We start from the raw sequence: 23,255 nt of genomic DNA on the forward strand, positions 1-23,255 counted from the left end.
AAGCCTCAACATAGGCCTGTCACAATTATTACATAATTTGTGAATATTTTAATTTTTTATTTTTTTATTGTATTTTAATTTTTTTATTTAATATTAATAATTTAATTCAATTTTTCTATTTTACTTATGCTTGTATTGTTATATTTGTTTTGTTTTTTTGCTATTGTTTATATTTTATTTTTATTTTATTTAAAATTGTATTAAATTTTTTATTAGTGCTTGTATTATTTTTATTTTATATTTTTTTATATTTTTAGTATTTTATTTTTATTATTCTATTTCATTTTATATAATTTTATTTTATTTATTTTTAATATTGCTTATTTTTCATTTCATTTAATATGTATTATTTTATTTTTAATAATGCTTGCATTGTTTTATTTTTTATTTAATGTCATTAATCTTTTTTGTAAAAAATTAAATTTTTTATTACTTAATATTTTATTTTATTTCATTCACTGTGAATGGAAAATAGACATATGCACTCCTGAACAAAATCTTAAGACCAGGGGAAACATTACAAGTATTCGCATTTCACGCTGGTGGATCGTGACCAGGTTGTAAGTACTGCTTCAAAATGCCAAAAGAAGAAACAGGAGCAAGAGACAAAAAATAGAGAATAGGCAATTTATTGAAAACTGCGTTTAAACTCAAACAAGCTGTTCATCAGCTGATCAAAAGTTTAAGACCACAGCTGTAAAAAGTTAAAATCTGCGCCAAAATATGGCTTTCATGTCATGGTCCTTCAGGCAGTCACTCTGTCATGATCTCCTGATGGCAAAGGCAAAAAGGTTTTCTGTCTTTGAATGTAGCAGGATTGTTGAGCCGCACAAGCAAAGGCTCTCGCAACGTGCCATCGCTGCCGAGGTTCAGTCATTTTACATTTCTTAAAAGATCCTGAGAATTATGGGACAAAAATGTCAAGTGATATAACCCAAAAAAAAATCACCTGCACTGCACCGGAGGATCCGACGGGCTATCCGTGAAGACACAGGCTGATCCTCGACCCAAATTAAGGCCCTCACTGATGCTGACTGCAGCCCAATAACCATAACCGTGCGTTCACACCGTTGCCCTGCCAACGGCGCTGTAGAAAGATTTGTTGAAGATCTGACGATTGAACGCTTGGTCTTGTATTTAAAGGAGCCGAAAAGGATGTTGATCTTGTGCAGACTGACCACAAGTAGGGTATACATTAACCTCATGAAATATTTTAATTGTGAAAGTAAGAAATTGATCAATGGAAAGAACTTTATAGTTACGACAATTATAGTTACATGTTTACTAACGAAATAAACCAATAAATGCCAGTTGGTCAAATCGGTGTTGTTTTGAGCAAATTAATTGCATTACCGCTGAAAAACAAGTGTTCTAGCGTGAAAATGCTTGGGAACTAATGTGGTCGGAACCAAAGTTTACAGGACTGTGTTCTCTGGACTCCTCTCAAGCGGAGGACTTCTACATTCTGATTGGTTGCCGCCCAATCGTTGGTAATCATAGCTCATTACCATAAAATTGACCTGACTTCAACTCTCCTCGACGCCCTCACCGTCCAAGACGCACCGCGTGTTGAAAGGTGGAAGAAAATTGTATTCTCTGACGAGAAAATTTGAACAAGGATGGTCCTGATGGCTTCCAACGTTACTGGCATGACAAGGAGATCCCACTGGAGATGTTTTCTATGCGGCACAGTGGAGGAGGCTCCATCATGATCTGGGGTGCTTTTTCCTTCAATGGGATAATGGAGCTTCAGGTTGTGCAGGGGCGTCAAGCAGTGGCTGGCTATGTGGACATGTTGCAGCGGGCATCCCTCTTGACTTGTCTTTCAACAGGACAACGCTGCAGTTCACAACAACTGCCTGATGAAGGACCTCTTCCAGGAGAATAACGTCGCTCTTTTGGACCATCCTGCATGTTCCCCTGATCTTTTTTTGGGTCTACCACTTGACTTTTTTTGTCCCATAACTCTCAGGATCTTTGAAGAAATGTAAAATGACTGTCTTACTGCGTCCAACCTCGGCAGCGATGGCGCTTGTGCGGCTCAACAATCCTGCCACGTTCAAAGACAGAAAGACTTTTTGCCTTTGCCATCAGGAGGTCATGACAGTGTGACTGCCTGACATGAAAGCCATATTTTTGAACAGATTTGAACTTTTTAAGGCTGTGGTCTTAAACCTTTGATCAGCTGATGAACAGCCTGTTTGAGTTTAAATGCAGTTTTCAATAAATTGCCTATTCTCTATTTTTTGTCTCTTGCTTCTGTTTCTTATTTTGGCATTTTGAAGCAGTACTTACAACCTGGTCACGATCCAACAGAGTGAAATGTGAACACTTGTAATGTTTCCCCTGGTCTCAATTAGGAATGTTGCCTTGGCTAAAAATGACAAAAAAAAAAGAACAAAAAAAAAAGAAGACTTACACTAACATTAAAATTAAAAACAAAAAATCTCAATCAAACTGAAGTTGGGTTATTTTGATTAGGTTAAAAAATAACTAAAAAAAATGCAGCTAACTAACACCATAAAACACAATAAAAACATGATAACAATAAAATTTGAAAATGTACAAAAATGGAGTTATCAGTTTTTGCAAATAAACTCTTCACACACACACACACACATATATATATATATATATATATATATATATATATATATATATATATGTGTGTATGTGTATATATATATATGTGTATATATATATATATATATAATTTTAGACAAAATTCACAATCATAACAGCCTTACAGCAACACAACACATAACCAGGACAAAACAATACAACCAAACACAATGTGACACACCAATTTAATAATAAAAGTGTTCTTTGACTCAGTGAACACCTTTAAAGACAATCACAGAGCTGGTGTTAACATCACTCTCTGTACTTCAGCATACAGTAACTCAACACTAACAATGATACAGCACCAGCTGCACTTCACATTTTCTATCCATAACAACTCCCAGAGTGCATCGAAGTCTGCATTATTATGTTTCCAACCAACAGAGCCTGAAAACGGTTTCATTTCATTAGTAGGCCTACAACTTTTTCATCCACAGCTCGATTTGAAATCTTGACGGCTCACATTATGTTTTCATATTTGCTAGCATCTTAAAACTTTAATCTACGAATCCTCCTACTCCTCATTAATAAATGGGTTATACCAGGAATCTTGTTTCTGTGAAGTGCAGATTTGCTCTCTAAAATTTTTCATTGGGGTGTGTTTTAGGGGGCGTGTTTTGATTTGAAATGGGTTTTTTGCTTCAGTGACTGAACGGCCCGCTTTTAACGTTTGTGGCCGCAGAGCCGTGAAGGCACAAAGTAAAATATTAAAGGACGAAGGGTGCTTTACATGCTAACGAAGACTGGCGTGTCTGTGACACACATAACTGCTGGACTAGAACACAGAAATGTGGTGTCTGCATGCTTCGGCTTGATTGATGTTTAATATAACCTTGAGCGTGAACACGCACCTTCATGTCAGCAGGGTTCGGTTCTCACTGTGCCTATTATTCCTACAGAGATACAGATGACAGGGACAATGTCGTTTTGGAAACTGTAACACAAAGGCGGACAGCATGAACCTTTTCTATCACTCTTTCGGTTTCATTTTATTATTTTTGTATCTTGTTTCTTGCTCTATTTTAGTCAGTGTTTATAAAGAAAGTTGTTTTATTTTGCTTGTAAAATTCGAACCTAAAGCCGAGACAAATATACTGAGTACAGATGTGCAATATTTAGGCCCTATCATCTATGATAATAAATGTGCGAGCTGACATATGAATGTTGAGAGATTAATTTTATACAACAGTTCAAAAAACTAAAATTTAATATTGAGTGAGTTACATTTTAGACACAATATTGTCTCTTTATTTCTGTTTCATCAACAAAAATAGTTCCAAACAAAGCCGGAGCAGAACATTTGCTCTCCTCACTAGACCTGGAAACAGGGCATTTGAGTGGGAACTTTAAGGTACATTTAGGTTAAGAGAGGGGGTACTATCAGAAACAAAAAGTGTTAAAAGTGTATCTTTAGCTTGTTCTTGTCTACACTAGCATTTTCACTGGATTTTTAGAAACAATCTTCGCCCACACTATCCGAAAACACATCACATGACCATTCATTCAGGTACAACGACGAGCATGATGTTATTGTTTACATGGTCGTCAAGGATACGCAGAGCGAATGTGGGCAGCCACGCCATCGTTTTCAAAATCTCTGTTTTGGTCCGTTTACACTGAAACGCAACCCCAGAGTTTTAAAAATTTCTCTATTTCTGAGGGTCGAAAATACCGGAGTAGTGTAAAAGACAGGCGTAACCATAGCAAAATTTATGCGATTTAAAAATTAAAACGCACTAGTGTAAACGTAGCCTCAGAGGAACACTGCGGTATTTCTTTCCTGAATGACAAAAATCTGTTTTTGAAAAAATCAAGTTCAAAATCAATGATCCATTCAATGAAGACAGTTTCGTTTCTAAACAAATCAGCTATTTTGAACAAATCGCTTGAATGCATGATTCAATAAATCACTCAATTAAGACGTCACTTGCCGCCACCTACTGGCGTTTTTAGCATCATATTTATTTATCCATGACAGGCCTAAACCAGCCAAGGTACCAGCATAAAAACACAATTATTTATCGTTATTGAAAAAATATCAAGAACTAATTTTGTCAATATCGCACACCCCTAATAGTGAGGAAAAATCTTTGGAAAGTAAGTCCAAATAAGCTTATACAAAGTACTTTCCCTCAAGTTAGAAAAGAAATACAAAGAACATGGGTTAAAAGGGTTATTGTGAAAGAAAAACTTGAATTTGGCAGATTGTGAGGACGGACGGTAAGGATAATGTTTTGTATGGCTCCTCTGTTATAAAAAATCATGCATTCAGATGGCAGTTCATTCAAGCTGGAACGAGGGACGTAATTTTATTCATATAGATGACAATGTACATCCTGCAACTAACGGTCGCTCTTCCTCTAATTGTTTTATTCTAGATAGCAGGGCCTTTTTATTAGACTGCAAATTGGTCCAGTGATGTCCTGAGGAAAGCTGAATTGAAGAGAGACGTGGTGATTATGGAGGTTTTGTGAGAAAAATGTGTAAGGAGTCTCAAAGCAGATTGAAGAAACCATTTGAAAGTTGTTCAGTTCATATGCATAGAGAATTGTAGTTTACAGTGTGAAGTATTGACCAAAATGCAGTTTAGTAGTCGACCCGTTCATTTGAATCAAGACCAAGAGGGTTGAGTCCAAGTCAAGACCGAGTCCATATGCTTCAGAGTCTATGACAAGACTAAAATCATAAAAATATGGACTTGGACTTGGATTCAAGAACTGAGATTTAAGTCCAAGAGCATGGTTTTGGTCTCTGGAGCATGTGGACTCTTGATTTGGACTCAAACACTGCCATAATGTTCTAACAAACTGTTTCTGAAGAAGATGTAGACAGAAAAATCTGAAAAGTCATTATAGATAATTTATATTTCTATAGTGACATTACATTTTTGCACTGTTCTGCTCTACAATATTTAATTGTCTAAATATAGCTTTCGTTAGAAGGAAACTTGGTCGCAAGCCATTGCAATGCTCAATAGGTGAGTGAATCATTCATTTAAATTGGTTCTTTGCAATGAGTCATTCAAACCAAGTCACAATTCTTGAATGATTCATTATACTTATTAATCCGTTATTGATTCATTATGATTCATTATTCATTATGATTCAGTCAAAGTGATTGTATTCTGTAGTTACAACTAACTGGAAAGGCAATGGGATTTCATTGGTCAAACAAATGGAGATCTATAGATGAACTGTTGTATATTTTAGTCTTTATTCTTGCCATAAAACCCATAATATCAGATATGTGTATATATTAAGAAATATAGCGCAGTGGACACTGGACATGATATAATTTCATTTGTAATTACTAGGTGAAAGGAGCATGTATTTATCATAGTTTGGTGAATATTTGCAGATGAAATCCAGTCATTTTAATATTTCCCCAGGCAGATTTCACAACTGGTTCAGGATTTGTGCATGAATTTGCTCTATTGATGAAGCGAAATCTGCTTGGTTTGAAAGTGTCCTCTGTGAATTGTTTCATACAGTACATTTTTCATACGTTTTCAGATGTTTTTGCCAACAAATTTCAAGCTTTTTTTTAATACTGCAGGATAATTTATTGCTGTTTTAGCAAACTTTGTATTCAACATTGGTCTATTTAAAAGTTGGGTGTTTAAAAGTTTTTCTGATGTTTGATCACAAACACACACACACGCACACATAAGATGCATTCAATAAGAAAGCCCGTGAAGTGAACGCACCACATCTCAGAACATAAAACAGCACAGCTTAACTCATCCCTCCAGAACAACACACAATAACAGACCGGACATGACAAGAGGGAATCACACAACTTTTCTCTCTCACATACTTGTTTTGCCTTTCTTTGTCTTATGCATAATACATACGCTCTCCACTGGTAGCTTTGAACTCACTGTCCCCCTCTCCCGCTCACTTTTTCTCTGAGGGCTTTTGCTCTGCTTCTGCGGGTCGCATGATTGCATGAGGGACCTCCAAATCACAAATGTCCCCTCAAACACACACACACTGTGCTTGTTAGCGCTGTCCGTTTAGCCGCAGCATGTGTGAAGGAAACGAGAGTGTGTGTGTGTGTTCAGAGGTCGTTGGCTCAGACTGACAGGATGCTTACAGAAACCAATGCCAGCAGCAATAAAGATCCCGCTCCAATTAATGACACCAAAACGAGCACACACACACACACACACACACACACATGTAGTCCATCAGAACCCTCTGTTATGGAAATGGCCATTTGTTCTCCCTCACTTCCTCTATGCGACACTCAGAATATTGGATTTGTTGTCACACACAGATGAAAAAAACAACAACACAAAAGCAGTAGCAGAAAAAAAACTAGGGATGTCAAAAAATACCAGTACTTAGAAGTTAATGCTAAATTAAAAAATAAATCTCTTTCTTCAGTGCAGTCTGACAGTAAAAGTTATATGCCTTCATCTGGTCCATTTTTGATTACATGTATCCTTATGTGAAGAATAAAACTGATGTCTAGTGAAGTGGCTGGGAGTAAGTAAATTTGTCCAAATAAATGTCCAACTTGTGATTCCGTTTTTACTGAGAAACAAGCATTGTAGTCATAAAATATTCACTTGGTTATGTCTAAAGCTCACTTGAATTTGTTCTAGATCATTAGACGTGACGTTATGGTGCCTTTGAGGCCTGTGTGAAACCAGTTTCTATACCTTCATGCAGAACCGCTGTCTGTGAAGTCATTGACTGACTGGGCCATTAAATAACAGACAAGGTTTTAGTAAGTAATACGTATTCCATTCCAGTCATGTCTTCTTGGACCCCAATAGGTGGCTGTTTTGTTGCCTGTTCAAAAACATATTGCAATATTGCTTAATTGTGATTGTGTCTACACTTACAAAAATTAACCATAGTTTTGCTATGCTAACCATAGTTTAGCCATGGTATTTGTAATAAAACTGTGGTTATACAAATGCATCCACCAAAAAAAACAAAACAAAAAAAAAACATGATTACTACACTTTTTCTATAGTAAAACCATGGATAGTTTTCATAAGGTTTGTTCTAGCTAGGCAAATGAGCCTTTATATACATTTGTTATTGATCCTATATTTATTAAACTAATGTTAAACAAAACAAATACTTGTAAACAAACTGAGAAATGTTGTATATATGTTACCCTGGACCACAAAACCATTCTTAAGTGTCAATTTTTCAAAATTGAGATTTATACATCATCTGAACGCTGAATAAATAAGCTGTTATTTTTATTAAGCTGTAAGCTTATTGTTATGATAGGACAATATTTGGCCGAGATACAACTATTTGAAAATCTGGAATCTGAGGGTGCAAAAAAATCTAAATACAGAGAAAATCGCCTTTAAAGTTGCCTAAATTAAGTTCTTAGCAATGCATATTACTAGTCAAAAATCAAGTTTTGATAGATTTACGGTAAGAAATTTACTAAATATCTTCATGGAACATGATCTTTACTTAATATCCTAATGATTTTTGACATAAAAGAAAAATTTATAATTTTGACCCATACAATGTATTTTTGGCTATTGCTACAAATATACCCCAGCGACTTAAGACTGGTTTTGTGGTCCAGGGTCACATATGTAATACTTGACAGTATTGACAGCATTGTTGTGTCATAACTTGCTTCGGGTATATACTATGATAGCAGGCTAACTGGCTAACAATATGCTAAGCTAGTATGGTTAGCTTCTACACTTATAAAATGTAGCATATCTTTTAAAACATTAGCTTATTCTGCCAGGCTGTTATTGAAAATAAGAACTTGTTCTTAATTAACTTGCCTGGTTAAATAAAGGTTAAATAAATTCAACCTTAAGTATTTCTACCATACTGTATATGTTACATGTAATAGAACAACTAAACCTCATAATAATGCAAAGTGTTTTTATACAGTATATATCCTATTGGGTGATGTTTAGCTATGGTAATTTCCCTTAAAAACATTAACCATGGTTTTGCAAACAATAAAACCAACAAAACATGGTTATTGTGGTTAAACCATGGTAACCATAAATTAACCATGGTCTTGCTATACTAACCATATAGTTTAACTGTGGTATTTGTAGTAAAACTGTAGTTATACAAATGTTAACCAAATCTGCCAAAAAAACATGGTTACTACACTTTTACTATAATAAAACCACCAATTTTTGTAAGGGTTGACTGAAGGTCATTTCTAATTGGTTAAAAGCTCTCCCTTCTGTCATAAAATTTCACTTGCATTAGGTGTCAACTACTGAAATGTTGGTATTGTGACAGCACTAATACACATACAGACATTTAGAAGAAGTGCGTCAGTCTGGCTTTTCTTAAATGTGAAACTGAAGTGAAAGGATCATGCCGTAGTCTATGGATATCAGAACATCTCAAACACACTCTTGTCATTTAGAATTCTCTCTGTTATGGAAATGCGCTTTGTTCTACATCACTTCCTCTCTGTTTCTTGGAATATTGGATCGGTTGTCACGTTACGCACATGCATTCAGATGCAGTGGAGCGCTGCGGCTTTTCTTAAATGCGGTGCTGTCAGAGTATAGATTATAATGCAGTTTTCAGATAACAAAATATCAGCAGATAAACACGCACACAAACACTTTCCATTAGAAAGGAAAACACAAAGCATGATTTTTCAATGCAGTTTTTCTTTAGAATATTTGTTGTATGTGAATGAGCCAAACACAGGATCCCAAGTTCATTAATGTTTCCAAACTGCATTTTGCAAAGCATGGCTCGTAGTACATCTGTTTTGTTAATGTTTGCGTGACTTGTGACTGGGAAATATGTTATGTAGTTATTTTAGTGTGCAAATGTATTGACAGTGGCCTGTCATAATGGCTTTTTGTATTGATAATGCTTTGTGCTTATGTGGATAATGGCTTTTTATTGATAATATTTTGTGTTTTTTGTAGTTAATTAGTGTCTGTGTGTGTTTTGTTGTGTGTGTGTGTGTGTGTGTGTGTACACCACTGTGGGAGTTAGTATGATCAATAGTGTGTACTAATAGAATAGTTGGCAATGTTTTGTTTATGTCCCATCGAGGACATTCTAAAAATGTTGGCTAACCTTACTTAAAGGTTGTGTTATTTTTAAATATTTTTAATGGAAGGCATAATGATGTTATTTGTGTTTGATTCAAAAAAAGTTCTTAACGTTTTTTTATAGTTATAATAATAATTGTTCAACAAATGATCAAAGTAACATTGATGTGTTACCTTATATTTAGCTGTACTTTATTGGACTACATATTCAACAAATTGCTGAGTGCATGTTTTCAGATAAGTTATACTAACATTAAAAAAAATCAAAAAATTGGCCAATGTTACAAAAAGGTTGTGTATTTTTTCAAATATTGCTAATGGGGGTTCTAATAAAGTTATTAATATTTGATTTAAAAAAAAAAAAAAAGGTTATTTGAATTATCTGAAAGTTTTTAATAAAACATTATTTGAGAGTGATTGAAGTTGTATCACTCCTAAAAGTAATTGTAATTATTAATGTTCAAAGTAATATTGATGCCTTAGCTTAGGTTAAACAGTGTTTACATGTTACATACAGTGTTACAGTGACTACATATTCAACAGCACGATTTGCTAGGTTGCTAATACAAATGTTGAGTGAACTTTTCCAGATAGGTTATGCTAACATTTATATAAATGCATAGTTAAAATTGCAATAGCCTCATTTGAAGTTGCTGTATAGAAGTCCAACTGGACATTTTAATATACCAGTAACCAAGATGGAATTTTTTTTTAGCTAGGTAGTTTTGATAGTGTCTATGTGTTTATGCACTGCGGTGTTTGGGTTGGCCTCATGATATGCGTTTTTATTGTGTTGTGTAAAGTCTCTGGCCAGCTGAGCCGGAGATTTGGTCAGTCTAAACAAGGCTTTAGGGGAGACAAGACGCTGTTTGCGTACTGAACCTTGAATGCTCCAAAATGCCTGCTGGTTTTAATCTGACAGACTGTCTGTCAGTGTATGTGGACACAAAGAGAGAGAACAAGAGTGTGACGGAGAGAGAAACCGAGAGAAATAGACCCGGAGAAATAAAATAAGCTGATCTCTGCATTTTGAGTTCTCGTGTGTGTGTGTGTGTGTGTGTGTGTGCCTATTCCAATTTGTGAGACTTGAGTTGGTGAGTATGCTGTAGGATATCATTAGAGGTGGAAGGGGATGTGTGTGTATGTGTGTGCTGAGTCATGTGTGGGCTGACCACAGCAACTCCATTCTGTGTGTGTGTGTGTGTGTGTGTGTGTATTGTGTATGCATGTGTGTTTTTGTGTGGGCAAAAGTTGGACAGTGTGTGTGTGCATGGTAAGGTCAGCATTGCATTTTTGTGGACTGGAACACATCCTAACTGCCCCACAGGGCACACACAAAACAATCAGTGTCTAAAACTAGAGTTGATGTACCATACCAACACACACACACACACACACACACACATGCAAAATGCCTTACTTGCAAGCATGAACTCACAAACACAACAAATTGAGGACATACCTTAGACTGATATGGTTTTTGTATAAAGCGAATTATAACTTACTAACCCTAAACGAAAACATAAGCATTTTTAGAATTAAAAAAAAAAGTTATTTATTGTTATTATTTTTCCAATTTAGGTCCCCAAAGGCTTTGTCAGATTCAGCTAACTTCTGGGGACAATTTTGTTCCCCTAGTATAGCTAAGTAAACCCACATTCACAGACACTTCCTCTCCAGCAGCACTTTATCATAACCAGTATATTGCTGAATCCACAACATTTTGTCCTTTCTCAAGAGCTTTTTTAAAACCATGTCATATAATGAGTGTGTGTGTGTGTGTGTGTGTGTGTCTTCGTTTTCACGGGTTATATTTTTGATCTTATGTTCTCTATAATTATTTTGTTCCTGACTTGCATTCTCCTGCTGTTTTTTCTTGTGTGTAGAGTATGTGTGTAAGTGAATTTTCCTGAATTGCATCCTCCTGGTTTTTCTCTAGTATATAATTGTGTGTCAGTGTCCATTTTGAGACCTGGGTAGTGATGTCATTTGGCTTGCGGTTGCCTGGCTACCAGCCCTTCTTCGGAACACGACTTCCTCTACTTGTGTTTGATCTTTTTGACTGATCCCTAGTGACCTATGAGCTTTAGATGTGAAAGGTCAGGTTGTGTACTGTCATGTCATCTGCTCTTCCTAACATCTTTCTCTGTTTTTCTCTCTCTCTCTCTGTCTCCAGGATGGGTTTGGTGATGGGATGGCAGTGAGCATGGCCCTTTGGGCAGACATATGGGCCATTCTCCTACAATTGGCCCTCTTGCTGTTCATCTCTCTGCCTCCAGGCCACTGCCAAAGTGAAAGGTCCCGCCTACAGTTTACTCAACCACTGTACCATGCGTCGGTCTACGAGAACTCAGCCGCCCGCACCTACGCTGCCAGCCAGGTGCGCATGGGCATCCTCTCCAACATCACTTGTGGGAGGTGAGGTACCGCATCACCTCCGGGGATGAGGAAGGATTCTTCAAGGCCGAGGAGTACACTCTGGGCGATTTCTGCTTCCTACGGATAAGAACCAAAGGGGGGAATGCTGCCATCTTGAACCGTGAAGTTCAGGACAACTACTTGTTGACAGTGAAAGCTTCCATTAAGGGGGATACACTAGAGGCCTGGACTAAAGTTAGTGTGCAGGTGTTGGATATGAATGACCTTCGACCCCTTTTCTCCCCTACCACATATTCAGTTACCATTGCAGAAAGCACACCCCTACGCACCAGCATAGCTCAGGTCACTGCCACGGATGCCGATATAGGATCAAATGGAGAGTTCTATTACTTTTTCAAGGAGCGAATGGAGCTGTTCGCTGTGCACCCGACTAGTGGAGTTGTTTCTCTCAGTGGGAAGTTGGATGTTGTCACTCAAAGCCGCTATGATCTTGAGATCCAGGCTGTGGACCGGGGAATGAAGCTCTATGGGAATAATGGAGTAAGCAGTACAGCTAAACTGTTTGTTCATGTAGAACGGATTAACGAGCATGTACCCACTCTGAGTATTGTTACATTAGCACCTGTATGGACTGAGAAGTCCCCAGTCGTAGCTGTGGTCACCGTAGAGGATCTTGATGAAGGGGCGAATGGAGAAATTGAAACAGTGAGCATTGTGGCTGGGGACCTTCATGAGCTCTTCAGCATTGAAAGGACAGACATGCCAAGTGAAGAATTGGTGGATGAGGAAGTCACTCAGAAAGGATCTAACGAGTTTGTCCTTCGTGCAACAGAGCAGTTCGACTGGGACAGTTATCCATTTGGATTAAACCTCAGCTTGCAGGCTCGGGATCGTGGAACACCTCAGAAGTTTTCTGCTGTGCACACGGTGCACTTACGACTGTCTCGACCAGCCCCGGCAGAAGTCACATTTCAGAAGGACGAATACGAGGTCCTCTTGAGTGAAGTTGCCCCTCCTGGAACTGTTGTGGAGGCTGTGAAACTCCAGCCAGAGCCAGATGATGCCGAGTACATCCTGACCCCATCTACTGATTCGGGGTTCTTCAGTATCAACACCATGACTGGCGTCATCAGCACGGCACGTTGGCTCACCCAACTCACACAGGAAATATTTGAGCTAGAGGTCTTAGAAGTGGACAGTGACCTTAGGGTCAAGGTTAGAGTCATTCTTGAGGATGCCAATGATAATGCACCATCATTTGTTCAGCAGTCTTATGAAGTATTTGTCAATGAAAGTGTTGCGGTAGGCACCACTGTTGTTGTGGTGACTGCTTTTGATGGTGACCATGGGGAAAACGGGTACATCACATATAGCATGGCTAGCTTGACACCGTTACCTTTTAGCGTACAGCAGTTCACCGGAGCAGTCACGACAACACAAGAGCTAGACTTTGAATCATCTGTAGAGAGTTTTAGTTTTGTGGTTCGTGCTTCTGACTGGGGTTCCCCTTATAGGCGTGAGAGTGAAGTCAATGTCACTGTGCACCTAGAGAATGTTAACGATAACAAACCCCTATTTGAGAAAGTGGCCTGTGTTGGTGTAATCTCTCGAGACCTTCCGGTAGGTGAGGTTATCGCCACAATGTCAGCCATAGACATTGATGAGCTAGAGCTAGTCAAATACAAGATCCTCTCAGGGAATGAGCGAGGGTTCTTTGACTTAAATCCTGATTCTGGTGTCATGACCTTACATCACTCTCTAAACACTGCGGCACCCAAAAACTCATTCAGTCTAAAAATTACTGCTACAGATGGGGAACACTTTTCCGATCCCATGTTTGTGAACATATCTGTAGTGCAAGGGAAATCACCGCCCAAGAGCTTTAGTTGTACCGAAACCAGAGTAGCCCAGCGACTAGCTGAGAAACTTCTGAAGAAAGCCAAAGCTAGCAGTAAACCCAAAATGGAGGAGGGCTTTATTGACCTGTTCTCTGTGAACCGTCAAACGCCTCAATTTGACAAATCCTTTCCAACTGACATCACTGTGCGTGAGGATGTACAAGCTGGCACGAGTGTGTTTCAGGTAAAAGCCCTTGATGGAGACACTGGGTTCAATGGACAACTTTTATACGCCATTGTTGATGGCAACACAGACAGTTGTTTTACTATTGGAATTCTGAATGGCGTAATAAGCATCTTCCTTCCTCTAGACCGTGAGAGGACAGATCGCTATCTTCTAAACATCACACTGTATGATTTAGGCCAACCGCAAAGATCCTCCTGGAGGCTTCTTACAGTTTACATAGCAGATGCAAATGACAATGCACCTCAGTTTCTTCAAGACAGTGGCTACCAGGCCCGCATTCCCGAAAACACCCCTATTGGTACCGAAGTCATCCAAGTGGAAGCTACTGACAAAGATCAAGGTCTCAATGGCGAGATCCAGTATTCCCTACTCACCAGCACATCACAGTTTGGTATCAACAGCTCCAGTGGGATTGTATATGTTGCAGGTCAGTTAGATCGTGAGTTTGTTCCGTTCTTTGTATTAAAAGTGGAAGCGCGAGATCGAGCAGAACGAGCGGCTCAACAGTTTTCAGTAACAACTCTTAAAATCTATCTCGAGGATGTTAATGATTGCCCACCAGCCTTTATCCCAAATGTTGTCAGCGCCCGTGCACTAGAAGACCTCCCAGTGGGCACTGTCATTGCCTGGCTGGATACGCAAGACCCTGACCTGGGACTTGGAGGGCAGGTGCGATACTCGCTCGCTAACGACCACGATGGCCGTTTTGAGGTTGACAAGACTAGTGGTGCCATTCGTCTTACCAAGGAGCTGGATTACGAAACTCAACAGTTCTTCAACCTAACAGTTCGAGCGAAAGACAAAGGCCGACCGGTGTCTCTCCTGTCAGTTAGCTTTGTTGAACTGGAGGTGGTGGATGTTAACGAGAACCTGTACGCACCATATTTCTCGAACTTCGCCATGAACGGATCAGTAAAGGAAAGTGTTCGGATCGGGACTTCTGTGCTCCAGGTCTCTGCAAGGGATGATGATACAGGAAGGGACGGCGAGGTGCAGTACTCCATACGTGACGGCAGTGGTCTTGGGAGATTCACCATTGATGAAGAAACAGGTATGTGTTAATCATGTTTTTCATATTGAATTTCTTTAAAAGTTCAATGATGTCCTGTAAAGTGCTTGAAATTTTGTTGAATATGTTGTGGCTTCCTTGTACAGTTATGTGCAGTCTTTCATTCAGTGTGAGGTAAAGAGCTAACATGGTAAGGTAACAGATCTTCATTTTTTTCTCACAAGGGTTTTTCTGAGTCACCTTATTGTGGTGTTTTAAGTAGCTTACTTAGCTTGCATAATCACTAGGTACTGAATACAGCTAATATGCTGTAGATAGAGCCTGTAATACGGAAAGGAAAAAAAAAAAATAAAACACTGAGTTATATGCCACTCACAGTGGCTTCATGGGACACATAAATGAAGAGTGAATAGGCTCCAGTGGTTTATCACCTCAGGCCAGTTAAACACTGCATTGGCCTACATTTTATTTAGGTCGAGTTTTGACAGTTGAGATGGAGGGGGAACGATTGAAGTGTGATTTGAAATTTTGATAGTCTTATGGTTAATGTTTCATGCACTGCATTCAATTCACATGCACTGTTTTGATGGGATCATTTGTTTTTGTCCAGTCTTGTTGGACAAAGTGGGTACGTGTGTGTGTGTGTCTGCAAATAATGATTTCTGCGTAAAGAAATATGTGTGTATGTGCTGAAAAGTGTGTGTGTGTTTGTGTGAGGTTGATTTATGTGTTAAGCCTCTGTCGGGTGAACTGAATTACCACACAAATGATGTTTTATTTACATTTTTTTGCTGTTGTCATGTCATTCTGTCTGACCCGCACACTTAGCTTTAACCCTTAATTCTTTTTTTCTCCCCCTTTTCTCTCACTCTGTCTTTTTCTCGTTCCCCTTGACAGTGAGTTTTCTGTCAGTGAAACCGATAGTATCTGGGTTTTTATTAGTGTTGCTTCTGAAGGCAAGCATCACTATTATTATTACTCTTACTCATACTTAGGGCTAGGGATTTGATCAAATTCTTGACTGTAAGTGTTTAACTTCAGTATGTCATGTCAACCCCATAGCAACACGTTAAAGACCAATCAACCACATAGCAACATCCTGGCATTAAACCACAACACCTATGCTATTTTTACAAAGGCAAACACCACTCACATTTTTTTAAATCCATAAGACCAAGAAATCCACAAGGCAAGATGAAGTATGTGTTTTAAAGTGTGTGTGTGTGTGTGTGTGATATCTGTCAGCCTGTAAGGTGGCAGAGGTACAATAAACTGTGAAAAAGAAGTAGGCTATGTGGCATGAAAGAAGTGTTCCTGTTGGAAAATCCAGCTTTAAGCTGTTAGCTATGTTCTGGAAGCTTATTTCTAGTAGATCCAAGAAGGTTATAAGCTGGTGCAAGCTGGTTGATCAGCCACCATGATCTAAAATCCATCTTGACCACCTTGAACTGGTATGTTTCTGGTCCAAGATGGTCTACTGCCTAGCACCAGCTTACGTCCAGTTTGGATAAGCAAGAAAGCAGTGCTAGGGAGTTTCGTAAAAGCAGTGCTAGGGAGTAACTGATTTCATGTAATCTGGATTATGTAATCAGATTCCAAAAATTAAGTACTTGTAATTAGGTTATATTGCATTTTAAAGTGCTCGTAATTAGATTACTGGTTAGATTACTATCTACAAAATGGCAGTAAATTATTCATAAAGTATTGATTCACCCTAATTATTCTTTTTTTTTTTCTCTCTTAAATTTTCCTTTCTAAAAAAAATCCTACCGCTTATATACATACAGAAAGTCTTACAGTAACTTTGAACACCAGCCACTAGTCAGCTGACTATAATACAGAAAATGGAGAGCACACACTTTTTTATGATTTAATTAAATATTAGCTTTTCATCACCTCGCAAACCCCCTGCAGTTGTTTCAGGGGTTTAATGAAATTCATGATGTTGATAACAAAGAATGGAAAATATTTTCTTACGAGTTAGGACGAAAGTAATCAAAAAGTAGTCAGAATACATTACCGAATATGTGTAATCCAACAGATTACATTACTAACTACAATTTCCGTCATGTAATTTGTAATCAGCAATGGACTGCAATTTGTAAGGAATTTACCCAGCACTCTGTAAACCGTGAGTGTGTTGAAACCGTGTACCAACTGGATGAGGTCGACGAGACTTGTAGCACAGTGTAAATCGAGAGACTGAGGGGAAAAAGAAAACGAGTTCGGATGAAAGAGTTTGGGGTTCAGAGGCCAGAATGGTGTGTGTGTTTGTGTGTCTACTCACCCGCGAGCTGCCTGAAAATGATCTGGAGGTTTCAAAATGACCCTCAGATCTCCCGTGGTCTTTCACCTCTCCTTGGAATGAGGGAATCAGGAAAAAAGGAGGGGAAGCCATGAATATCTGTCTATTTCTTTTAAGACAGAAACGAGAGGGTTCACCGTGGCCTTTAAAGGGCATGAATCACACACACTGGTGCAGAACAGTCACCTTCTACTTTTTAAACCCTGCTACAACTCACTGACAGCAACAAAGCAAAGTATCTCCAGCTCTATACTTCAGTACTGCGGTAAGAGTGGTTTAAAAACGTGGTTTTGTGAGATTTGTGTCCTGGCAGCTGGTGGATCAGTGTCTGTCAGGAGTCGACTTGAGTCTTTGAGGATATCACACCTGTCTTGGGCTTTTTTTTTTTTTTTTTTAAAGCTGTAGATCTTTCAGGTGTCACTTTAGGTTGTGATTGTAAAGTGTGGGGTATTTTGAGGCAAAAATCAACTAATTTACTTAGCAGCACTGAACATTCCAACAATGGCTAACAAAATAATATTGCTATTTTTCTCAAAGTTTTGAATATTTAATATATTTCTAAATATATTTTCTTTATTAGTTTGTTCAGTCATATTTCATATGCTTTAATTAATAAAGCAGGTCATCTCAATAAAAAAAAAAAAACCCTGCATTTTTCAGTACAGAACAGCTTATATGAGGCATGAGCTTAATTATTCTTATATTATTAATAGTATTACAAAATAATATAATTATTATATTAGTTAATTATATAAAATTCTTAATTAATATTGTAAAATATATACACATCTTAAATCACAAAAAATCAAATAATATAATTATATCTACAGGGTGTGTGTATATGTGTGTGTGTGTGTGTGTGTATATATATATATATATATATATATATATATATATATATATATATATATATATATATATATATATATATATATATATAGCTTCTACGAGGTTGTATATGCATAAGTGTATATAGCTTCTATGAGGTGTGCGATTTAGTATTATTAATAATATTACAATAATTATTTTACATTAAGTTATTAATATTGTGTTGCCTTGTAGTATTTTTCAATCCTGACTTTAAGTATGCATATGCCCAATAGGACTGTCTGTCTGTTTGTTTTAACAATCAAAGATGGATTTGAAACCTGTTTAAAACACTCCTTTTATTTTTCCAATTCTGTTTGGTTCTGCAGAAATTACACGCTGTATAAGGCAAGACTTGACGGTTCGGCATCAAACATTTACATTTAAAGGATTCCTGATAGCCTGTTTCTATGGTTGCAACCGTAAATAATATGCACATACTACTTTGTTTTTTCTCTTAACCTTTTCTTCCTTTACTGTTTCTCCATTTCATATAAACACACACACATATAAGTAAATGTTTCATGCATTTGTGTACTCACACACAAACTGGCCAAACCCAGGGGGTCAAAGGTAAGGGAACCAGTGTCAAAGGTCATGCCCTTTGTATCGCTTACCTGTCACTTTTTCAATGAGAAGTCTATCCAACTGTTTGCATACAGCTGTTGTGTGTCTGTATAAATTTGATGGAAAGAATGAAGACAGAACAGAGACTCAGAGGCAGTTTGCATGTTGTACGCCACATGACATGATTGCATGTTTGCAAATGCTCACACACACACACACAATGCACACACATTTTGCAGTAGCACTAGCAAGTGAGGGAATTTATTGCCCTTGTTAGCTCTGTGCTGGCATGAGCCATAAATCACCCGGGGATGGAGCGCAACTCTACAGACGCAATTACAGCTTAAAGAGCACACACGCGCACACACACAAATTGAAAGGAAACACTTCACACGTGTCTTTGTACATGCAATCATGACTTAGAAAGCAATTTTTGCCCAACACACACACACACACACATAAGGAGACTCAGCATGAAAACATCAGGCATGTTCCTACAAACGTTATATCCGAAGGATTTTCTGTGCACTTACGGCCGAGACGCTCTCTATGCATTCTCATTTCAGCTCGGAAGCTTCTATTGTTTGCACAGCACAAACAGCGATTCAAGGCTGCTCAATTGTACACGGAGCATCAAAAATGTCAAACACAAAGTGTGAAAAAAAAGCCCATGCTCATTACAGCCGCCGCTGAGCAGACGCTTTTCATCTGCAGGGACTTACAGTGTACTAATTGCACTGATGGTCCCTGCAGAGCATCCTGGGGTTAAGTGCTTTGCACACCGCTGAAAGAGCCCTGGCTTACGCTTAGACACCCGGATCCTTTACTGTTAGACGGCTGATGCTGTACTTGAGTTCAGGTGTGTAATTAAGGGAATAGACTTGGTTATTTACAGCTTATAATCACATGAAATCAAAACGGACGCTGTTCACTATTTTAATGTGGGTTACGGTGTATGATTCATCAGTGTAAAATGTGCTGAAACGACATTTATTTTCAGATGACATCATCGAGCCCTCTTGATGTTTTAGCCCCGCCCCTCCTGGCTCTTTTTAGTATGTAACAGCCATTCTTTATGATCCAATACATTTTTTATGGATCTCTACTTTAAAATGTATTACTATTTTTATTTATTTGTTTTTAATTTCACTCAGAAATAAGTCACATTATGGAAGTACTAATTAATTGCAAGCAATTTATGTTGGGACTGGAAGCTTTAGAAATTATGAAAGTACATGGGGTTCATGCATTTCATGTTGATTTTAAAGGTCCTGTAAGTTCACAAATTTCCTACATTATAAAATGTCCTCCAGAGTTTATTAGACGCAACCTTTTCCAGAACTGCACCCTGTAAATGTGCATGTCATCTCAGTTTTGTCAAAACTGGTCAAAATAGACAAACTGATGACCTCGGCTTCTTGTTTTCCGTATATGGGCTGCCATGTGAGAACTAGTGCCTCAGAGTCTTCCTGTTGGCCATTAAAAGAATCTGACCGTGGCTCACCATCACATATTTCATGTTTTTTGTCACTTTACAGAGCCCAGGGCTCTCTCGGAGACAGGTGTGATATTTCAGGACACATAATTCAGTCATATCTGTCAGATAATTTTTTTCTCAGTGCCATTCCATAAAAATTGTTTACAGCAACTAAGGTCTTCAAATTGTGGTGTCCTGTTGATTTCAGGAAGTACTGTGATTTCAAATGGCACCCTCATTTTGTACAAAAAGTGCTAAAGTACTAAAGAATCTCTTTTTTATTGATTTAAGCAATGCAGATTCATATGAATCTACCATTTTTAAGTGAAGATCAAGGGGCTGTCTTGCAAAATCTTACAAGTTAAATACCTAGACAGCCATTTTGGACATTGTTGATGCATTTAATTTTCAAATCGAATATTTAAATCTACTTATGATGCTCGAAATCAAATTGATAATATATGTTGAGTTTTATTTATTTATTATGTGTGTATAGTTATTATTATTTTCTATTTATGTTTTAGTTTGTTATTTTAGTATTTCAAGTTAAACTAAAACGAATTGAGAAATTATGCTTTGGCAACTGAAACATAAATAAATGAACTGTTGAACTAGACAACTTTTTTTTTTTTTTTTTTTAAAAAGGGGGATGTAGAAACTATTTTCTCTCAGAAATTGCCAGTAAATTTCACAAATAATTATTCAAAAATAATTACAACATAAAATGTTGAAGTAAAAAAAAAGAATGGAATTGTATTTACTTGTTCTTACTCCAATAATATTTGTTTTATTTACAACTTTGATATACATACATACATACATATACATGCGCACACACACACACACACACACACACACACACACATATATATATATATATATATAAAGTGTGTGTGTGTGCATGTATGTATGTATGTATGTATGTATGTATATCAAAGTTGTAAATAAAACAAATATTATTGGATTAAGAACAAGTAAATACCATTCCATTCTTTTTTTCCTTCAAAATTTCATGTTGTAATTATTTTTGAATAATTATTTGTGAAATTTGCTGGCAATTTCTGAGAGAAAATTGTTTCTACATCCCCTTTTTTCTTTATAAATGTTGTGTAGTTCAACAGTTCACAAGGTTTTGAAACACAGCCAATCTCTTTATAGCAAAGTACCTCCATATCCGCCAGTCAAACTCTTGCGGTCAAGTTCATGTCACGTCATATCCAATCAAACGCTGAAATGACACTGTCAGCCACGTAAATGTTACACGGGCCATCTTCATACACCTGTCCCTGCTGGTTTCACTCTGATTTTTGCAAAGGTTCAGTGTTTAGGTCGTGTAACCTGATGTGATTGGATGAAACCCTGCCTTGTGCCCCGTATAACCCCGCAAGGCTTTGGCTCCTAAATATAGGAGCGCAATAACAGGGGGAAGTGGATGAGCACACCAAAATGACAGACTCAATAAAGGCTTTCTCTATGTTTTTGTCCTTTCATGTCTCCCTTTCTTTTCATTCTGTCTGTCTTTTCTTTTTCTGTCTCTATTGCAAAGTGTGCGTAGGAGTTTGTGAGATTTCTCTGCTGAAGTAGCACTGAACACAAGAGATGCGTCCTGCTTATGCAATGTGCGCATTTGCGTGCTCTAAAAGCATAGTGCTTAAGTGCATGTATGTTGCAGAGATGTCTGATAGCATAAGGTGAAGTTATCCATATGCATTATATGAAAAACATCTCAAAAACACCCGATTCACATGCATTTTTAATAATAAAAGTTGTAAAGAAGTTGTTTTGATATTGGGATAACAAAATAATTTTAGTATTGTTGATATACTATTATAGTTTGTATTATTGTTGAGTTAGTTTTTATTTTTATACTTTCCATTTTCATTTGAGTTAAAATTTTAGTAATTTTTTGGTTTTATCATTTTTATTAGTTTTTTTTTTTTTTTTTCAGGTGGTCTTATTCAGTTTTAGTTTGAGTACTTCAAGGCCTGGTTTCACAGACAGGGCTTAGACTAAAGGCCCTGATATACTTCAAAAGAAGTCGAAGAACGAACTGATATGACGTCATTTCGAACAAAATCAGGCCGAAACGAAGTTCGTTTTGTGTGATTTTTTTTTTCTTTCTTTCTTTCCCCGGTTCGTTTCTCATTCGACAAAGGTCAGGCAGGAGAACAACATCTCCAAGTCACTAGCAACATAAATACACTGTGTCAAATAGCTGAGCTGCCACAGATATAGATTCAGAGAAAGCATTTAATTCTTAGAAAGAAATTGCAACAAAGCTTGGTGTCTACGACCTGGAGTTATGCAAAAAGCGACGTAGATATGTGTTCCTGTGGTGTTCCTGTGGCTCAGTGGTAGAGCATTGCGTTAGCAGCGCAAAAGGTTGTGGGTTCAATTCCCAGGGAACACACATACTGATAAAACAAAATGTATAACCTGAATGCACTGTCTTGTGCACTTGGATAAAAGCGTCTGCTAAATGCATAAATGTAAATGTAGATATAAGGTAGCAAGTACCAAATACATGTGTTTCAAATAAATGTCAGACCATACTGCTGCTGCTGTTGTTGTTCTTTCAATAAGCAAATTTAAAGGGTATACAATAAATCAAATGCCAAAAGAACATACAATAATAAACCTTGGTTTTTATCAAATGATGACACCACATAAAATATAAAAACGTGTAATCATTTATCCGGTTTAATAAAAGACCTAGATACACCATCATTGCATCGTTGTTGTGTTTAGAGCATTCACGCGAGCGTCGCGGCATGTTTACATTAATCTACACCCCGCCTCCAGCAACGCGGGGGTGTTGGAATGTTTGAAAACAGTATACCGTCGCTCAGCCTTTTCGAACTTCTTTTTGCCCCCAAACGAAGAACGAAAACGAACTTAGCCTTAAGCCAGG

General features: G+C 37.6%; 1 protein-coding gene across 1 annotated transcript in view; it reads left to right on the forward strand.

Moving 5' to 3' along the window:
- fat3a (FAT atypical cadherin 3a) overlaps positions 1–23,255 on the forward strand; it is a 153,980-nt gene that overhangs the window by 47,543 nt on the left and 83,182 nt on the right. Inside the window, 2 exon segments of the mRNA XM_058745369.1 lie at positions 11,832–12,063; positions 12,066–15,170. Coding sequence (XP_058601352.1) covers positions 11,832–12,063; positions 12,066–15,170 — 3,337 coding nt within the window.

Source organism: Onychostoma macrolepis, chromosome 15, assembly GCF_012432095.1.
Source record: "Onychostoma macrolepis isolate SWU-2019 chromosome 15, ASM1243209v1, whole genome shotgun sequence".
NCBI classification, from domain to species: Eukaryota; Metazoa; Chordata; class Actinopteri; order Cypriniformes; family Cyprinidae; genus Onychostoma; species Onychostoma macrolepis.